This window comes from Impatiens glandulifera, chromosome 1, assembly GCF_907164915.1.
Source record: "Impatiens glandulifera chromosome 1, dImpGla2.1, whole genome shotgun sequence".
Classification (NCBI taxonomy): Eukaryota; Viridiplantae; Streptophyta; class Magnoliopsida; order Ericales; family Balsaminaceae; genus Impatiens; species Impatiens glandulifera.
Genome location: NC_061862.1, coordinates 4,849,330 through 4,857,101, shown reverse-complemented (window position 1 = coordinate 4,857,101; position 7,772 = coordinate 4,849,330). Strand labels below are relative to the sequence as shown.

Below are 7,772 nucleotides of genomic sequence, written 5' to 3'. Positions count from 1 at the left end.
CCCAAGTTGTGACCAGGGAAATCAACGACTCCTTCTATGAGCGGTTCGAGAAGGCCTGGAAGAAGAAGAACCGACATCTCAACTCCTCCGGAAATTAAGTCACTCCTTCTTACAACCGGTCATTTTGTTGTATGTACTGGTTGTATTGTCATCCTACTCCATTATGATCTTTTCGGTTAATCTATGTGTTTCCTTCGGTTTGTTGTAACTCCACTTTCATTAATGAAAAGTAACTTTTGAATTCCAACCACATGGGAAACTACACAAACCTAGTTACTTCCCAACTAGATTCCCCACCTCGAGCTCCGCAACCGGTCAAAAATAACTCCTTCCCAAGGAGTTTTGGAAACATAAATATTCCCAACATTAATAAGACAAAACAGAATATTAGCATTAAATGGTCATATTTTCCCTCCAATTTCAAATATATATAAGGAACCTCCCTCTATCATTCCACATACCTCCAAACAACTTATAATTTCTTAAGCTCTCTCTCTCTTAGCAAGATTTGAAAGAATGTCTAACCGTATCCTAAGGAATTATCTATGCATTGATTTCGACTCCGTCCTCAACATGGAGGATGTTGAAGTGAGGGAAATCCTCTTTGAATCCCTCAACGATACCGGCCTTCGTGATTTTCTCGAAGAATCCGAACCCATGTTCATTCCAGAAGTGATGGAATTCTTCAACAATGCAGCCATGTTCGGCGATGCCATTACTTCCGTCGTGAAAACCCACATTTTTGTTCTTCATGAAAGTGGATTCTCCCGGATGTTCAATCTGTCCACTGAAGGGTTCTCCGATTTCCCATCCCGGGTGGGGAGTGCAGAAGTTGACTATGCCGAAATGTTCTCCGGAACCGAAGTATCGGTGGAGAACTACAGTCTGAAAACCCGCCTCGCCCGTCACATCCAACTCCTTCACGAGATTGTCAATCGATTGATCATCTGTCAATCTCCGAACCAGAACTACTCTAAGAAGGTCTTCGACATGATGACCTACATCGTCAGCGACATCCCCATCAACTGGTCATCGGTCATCTTCAATAATTTGAAGACCATGGTCGAGACAAAGAAAGGTTTCGGCTATGCTCCCCACATAAGTCGACTTCTTTGTACACACCATCCAAATCTTGGACCGGGTACCCCGGTGAACCCCTCGAATGTCCTCAACGAGGAAGTGGCGATTGACAAACTCACTAAAATGTCTGTTATGTAATTTTTATTTCCTTTTTGCGTATCTCAAACCGATCTCTGTATCGGTATCAATTATGTCTTTCAATCATACGGTCAGTTAAATTATTAAGTTCGAAAATCGGCTCAAGCTCACAAAGTTAAAATATCGGTTTAAATGTTCAACCGGTTAAAATCGCTAACCGCTTCATCACCGGTTAAATAACCGCCTCATAAATAAAACGGTTACACTAAAACACCGCTCTCTTAATCAACGGTTACAAAAATAACCGCATTCCCGCTCAATCTTATCGCTCAAAGTTTCCCGCCCATCGCTTGCCGCCCAATGATATTTTGGAGGGAAATCTCCCGCCTAATCCTGATGTGACGGTCCGCGGCGGTTGGAATTCCATCCCGCGACTATAAATACGTTCTTTAGCCATTTTATTTCATTCTTCCGCGAAACTGCTTTCTCTCTCTAGCTCTCGAATCTCTCAAGCTTTCAAACTCTCAATCTCTCTGTCTCTCAAACTCACAATGAGTCGCGAATCTGTGCTTTTTACCCACATCTTCCAAGTCGATTTCGAAGAAATTCGAGCAAATGGATCGGCGGAAGCTAAACGAGTGTTAACTCAAATCTCTGAGTCCAGTCTTGAACACTTCTTGAATGGACCGTTCATTCTGTATCAAGAAGCGGTCAATGAATTCTTTCAAACTGCCGTACACAGCGAAGGAACCATAACCGCAATAATCGGCGGAAAACTGTTCAAACTCACAATGGAGTCGGTTGCTGAGGTTCTCCACTTACCAGTGGAGGGGAGCAACTTCTCGGTGCCTACGGACGAGGATACATTACAAGAGGTTTACCGGGATGTTTCGGATACCGATGTACCGATAGCAGTATCCAGTAAGAAAAACTCCCTCAAACCGGAATTTACACCGCTCTGCGAGATTCTATCAAAGTTGGTTCAAGGACGGAGAGGCAACTATGATAGCCTCACACGATTGAAGATCGATATGATTGTCGGTTTAGTCAACGACACTAAAATCAACTGGGCCAAGTTAATCTTCTCTAACCTACGTGAGATGGTGGATCCATCATCCAAACGGTCGTGGGGTTACGCCGTTCCACTCGGCAAACTGATACGCCATTTCAACTCTGAAACCGGCCTAGGCGTTTTCATCTCCCCCAGCAAAATCATAAAATCCCATCACTTTTTGAAACCGGAGGATAAACCGGGCAAGACAAAGGTCTCCGCCCGCAAAGGGAAATCTAAGCCTAAGAAGAAGAAGGCTCCGGTAGGTGAACAGTCCGGAAGCAAGGCAGCCTCGCAACCGACCAGGTCGGCTAGTATTCAGACTGACACACTTAATCCAGAAAACTTGGCTTCAAGCTCTAGCCGGACTCTCTCACACAGCACTGAGGCGGATCGGTCTAGCAAAGGGAAAGAGAAGGTGGTCGAAGAACAATCGGCCAGAAATGATGATATTGATACCGGTTCGGGCAGGCAACCACAAAGAAATGAATCCTCGGATGAACACATTCGGCAACTGGGAGAGGATCTCGTCTCCAAAATATTGGATCAACTACACGTTCAGGCTCACGCTGCAAGCGACGTCTATTTTCAATGGGCTCTGATTCGGCAGGAAACCCTCTTTGCTAACATGTTACCGGAGCATCCCGATGACCGAAGGTATGAGAAGATGATTGACATGGAAGCGGCGGTGCTCAAACTTACAAGAGCCAAGGACGTGGTGACCGCTCTTCGAAGAGGAAGGATGGTCGAACCGCATGCACGGTTGATAGAGCTTTCTGACCATATCCTTCATCTTCGTAAAAAATATGTCCCTGGGACGGAGGATTCCCCGTTCCAGGCTTAGTGCTGGACATGCTAACGGTTAAAGAACAGGAACTAACCGATGAGCTGGCACAGTTAGAATCGGAACCCGCTCACAAAGAGGCGTCACTTTTCTCCAGATCTCATCTTGAGGATGATGGAGGTCCGAATCCGAACGAGGCCGAACATACCTCCCCTCCACCGGAACCCATAATCAACAGCACCGAAATCGAAATGGGTACACCGCCCACTGATCGGCTAGGATCTCCGCAAACCGACAATGCATTGGTGCCGGCTGTAATAGAGGATAGGGTCAAGGACATTATCGAGGAATTTGTCAATGAATCCATCCTGCCGTGGCAAAAGAAAATAAAGGAAGCCACAGCAAAATCTATCGAGTTAATTGAATCTACCGATAAACAGCTGGAAGCCACGGTTGAACGGATTACGTCCGTTGAGGAAAAATACGGTCTTACTGATCTTCTGTTCGGCGAAACAACTGAAAAAACTAAGACATTAGAGGCCGTAACTAAGAAGTTGGAGACCGATATTGTTCATACCAACCAACAGGTCGGTTTGGTAAATCTCCACCTAATAACAACAAATCAAAGGCTGAATACTATTGAAGGGAATCAGTCTCAGTCCGGTGTCCAGGCCGGATCCATACTTGAAAAAATAACATCGCTTGAGGAGAAGAATGCCAAGACCGAAGCCGATCTAAAGGCGGTCACCGAACAACTGGCGGAGATGGTAGCAGCAAAGCTGGAAGCCGACAAAGCACTTGAAAAGACGAATGAAATCGCGGCTCAAAAGATTTAAGATGCCGAGGACGAGCAAGTCCGGATTCAAAAGGAAACGATACAAGCGGATGCAGACCTGGCCCAACATATCCAAAGAGTTGAAGATGTTGCACCGGCTATAGCGGTTCAACGAAATGAGGATGCGACTCGACTACTCGACCAACAACTTACATTCGAAGAGCTCGCTGAAGCCCAGAAGAAATCAAAGGCGTCTGCTTCTGATTTTTGTCTTCATTCTGAAGTCTTTTCCAGGCTCTACAATTTTTCTTTATGTGACCTTCTTTACCACAGTGATAACACTGTCTTCCCTTAGATTTTGATCTGCCTCTGGACTTGCTATGGCCTCTTGATTGTTGTCGGTATTCAGCTTTTCCCCTGTTCTCTGTGACAAGGGCCTGTGCACTATTTGTATTAGTTGACTTCCTTCTTGTCTCCTCATTGAACAAGCTGCTAGTAACTATACTCATAATAAGAACACCATTCAGAGCTGCATTATTGACTGTCACAACCAATGTCTCCCAACTGTCGGGCAATGATCCCAAGAGCAATAAAGTCTGCAACTCATCTTCTAAGGTCATCTCCATCACTGACAATTGATTAATCAAGCTCTGGAACTCATTTAAATTCTCAGCAATACCAGCACCTTCTCTGAATTTCAGATTTACTAACTTTCGAATCAGAAACGCTTTGTTACCTGCTGTTTTCTGCTCATACAATGACTCCAGCTTCTTCCACATCTCATGTGCACTCTTCTCACTTGCTACATGGTGGTACATGCTATCATCAAGCCACTGTCTAATTGTGCCGACTGCTTTCCGGTTCAATTTTGTCCAATCACTGTCAGACATATCTTTTGACTTCGCACTATCTCCTTCAACCGGCTCATACAAGTCTTTACAGTAAAGGATATCCTCCATCTTGGATTTCCAAATCTGCCAGTTATTATTTGTCAACCTGATCATTGTTCTATTGCCTTCCATCTCAACCTACAAAAGTACTCTTCAAAATAAACCTAACAACTCTGATACCACTTGTTGGGAATTTTGAAATGAAGATTATTTTTATACTGTAATCTAGCAATGTGAGATGGGTAAATGCACGGGTTATCCATGTCTAAAACAGAAGATCAAACACAGAACAAAACAACACCAGATTTACGTGGAAAACCCTCTCAACCTGGAGGGTAAAAAACCACGGGGCCAACCAGCAAATTTCACTATAAGCAAGAAACAGATACAAATGTTCTTCTCAACTTTAAACCCAAAGTTGAGGCATACAAACAGAGAAAACCAATTTCATTTAGACTCAAGCTAGTCTAGATATAAGACAACAAAAATTGGAACCTGAAGGTGAAAATGTAAGAGATCTACTACCTCCTTATCTTCTTCTTCCTCTGTTTCTTCTCCTTTGTTTCTTCTCTTCTTTGCAGAATGGCTTCTCTCTCTAGAAGTGATAGAATGAGCAGAATTCTTAGATTTTGCTTGTTTTATTAAAATCCTAATTGGGCTGGACCCAAAGGCCCAACATGTTTGTGTGGTTTTCTTCAAGATTGAGAGCACATTCTTGTTAGAAGCCTCGACCGCTTCATTGGTTTGCGGTGCCATATGAGAGAATTTGAGGACTTTGAACGAAGAAGCATCAACCCACTTGGTGAAATAATTGATAGCAACTAGAATGAACTCATGACTATTGAAAGCGTAGGGGTGAATTTTTCCGATGATATTGATTCCCCATGTGGAGAATGGCCATGGAGAGGTCATGTTATAGAGAAAAGAGGCAAGAGTGTGTTTCAGAATGGCATAAATCTTTCATTGATGACATTTCTTGATAAACACAATACAATCTTGTTCTAAATTTTGATAAAATTATCCTAGCCAAATGATTTTTTTAGCAATGGACATGTCATTCATATGAGAACCGCAATTCCCAACATGCACTTCTTCTATGATGGTGGTAGATTCTACATGATCTACACAAAGCATATTTTGTCCATCGAAAAATCTTCGATAGAGAGAACATGCCACAACCACATAACTAGTGGAAAACTGACAAAGGGCACAACGCTCCCTTTTCAATATAAGTTTGGATGGGCTCAAAACAAGGTTTACTTGAAACATCAGCATTATCGACCACTAGCTTCACATAAATTCAATTGCGTCTTTGTAGTATCTTGAGTGGCTTGATCTTGATTCCATCTGGATTTTGAGTCATTGCCGCAAGTGTAGTAAGGGCATCAGCAAATCGATATTGACACCTTAGAGCATGAATGAAAGTGACACTCTCATACTTGGCTATCAATCGCATGAGGAACGAGTGATAAGGTTGATTATCGACTTTAACTTTCCAATCTCCACTAGCTTGTGAGATTACGAGGTTTGAGTTCCTGATAACTTCCAATCTACAAACTCCTTTCTCCTCATCTAACTTAATTCAAATAATGCAGGTTTCATACTCAGCTTCGTTGTTGGTGACACTATAACCCAATTTAACAGAAGTAGGGTTATACGTGCTAGAAGGATCAATCAAAAGAATACTAATAACGTAGCCATGCTTGCCGGACGCACCATCGAACATCAGCCTCTATGCTTCAAATTGAATGGTCATAATCTCGTCATCTGGGAAAATCATCTCTTCGTCGTCATCTTCAACAGTAATTAGCTGATCATCTAGGAAATCAGCTAACACACTACCCTTGACTAATTTCTGAACGGTATATGAGATATCATATTCTGAAATCCTCATCATCCATTTGGTCAGACACGGCAAAAGAATGATTCTTTGAAACAAGAAACGAATGAGATCAAGTCTTGACACTAGCTTGATTGAGTGAGCTTGCATATAATGGTATAACCTCTTCGTTACCCAAGCTAGTGCCCAACAGACCTTCTCCACGGAATAGTAATTTAACTAATAATCAATCATCCTTTTACTGATGTAGTAGATTACCACCTCTTATTTGATTTCATTCTCCTGGACTAGCATTCTCCCCATGGATGAGTCGGTGATAGTGAGGTGAAGAATCAAAGGAACTCCTAACCTCAGAGACATAAGGATAGGAAGGGATTACAAATACGCCTTCACCTTCTCGAAGATATGTTAATAAGTATCACTCCAGACAACTTTTGATCCTACTTCAAATCTTGAAGAGAGGATCGCAAGTGCATGTGAGCTTACTAATGTATCGACTAATTTATTGGATTTTGTCCAAAAATTCACGAACTTTCGCTCATTTCGGGGTGTTGGCATGGCTGTGATGGCTGCAATCTTGCTAGAGTCGACTTCTATTCCTCTTTGAGTAATCATAAATCCCATCATCTTACTAGTAGTAACACCGAAGGTGCACTTCATTGGATTTAAACGAAGATGGTATTTCCGAATCCTCTGAAGGAATTTCTCCAAGTTCGCGATATGTTCAACTCGATTCTTAGATTTGACGATGATATCATCAACGTAGACCTTGACTTCCTTGTGGATCAAGTTGTGGAGAATAGTTGCGACTTGTGGTTGCTTTCTGATACGTAGCTCCATTGTTCTTCAGTTCAAAAGGCATCACTCGATTGCAAAAGGTACCGACCTCTGTGATGAGAGTAGTTTTTTCCTTATCCTTAGGCACCATCGGGACCTGATTATATCCCGAGAAACCCTCCATTAATCTAAATTTTAAAAAATACATATTTGTTATTACTAAACAAATACTATTAATAAACTAATTAAAAAAAACTTAAATATACATTGTAAAGTTATTGCAAATCATGCTATTAAATGGCTAAAATTATTGTTAAAATATAAGATATAAATTTTATATATATGACAAAATATATATCAAGTAAATTAAATATATAAATTATTTAAAAAATACCTATTAATTGCAAATGGTCTTCAAGATAAGTTTGTAAATTAAGTGTGAATATTTAAAATATATAATTGTTATGTATTGTAAAATATGTTCATTTAAAATTACT

The 7,772-nt window shown here is 41.5% G+C and overlaps 1 protein-coding gene across 1 annotated transcript; it reads right to left on the bottom strand.

Moving 5' to 3' along the window:
* Positions 1 to 6,390: 6,390 nt before the first annotated feature.
* On the bottom strand, positions 6,391 to 7,338 carry LOC124930414 (uncharacterized protein K02A2.6-like). Its single transcript, XM_047470785.1, has 2 exons — positions 7,031 to 7,338; positions 6,391 to 6,586 (listed from the first exon to the last, which is right to left on the bottom strand). Exons 1-2 carry the CDS (start codon positions 7,336 to 7,338, stop codon positions 6,391 to 6,393), a joined length of 504 nt encoding a protein of 167 aa, XP_047326741.1.
* Between the last annotated feature and the right edge of the window lie 434 nt (positions 7,339 to 7,772).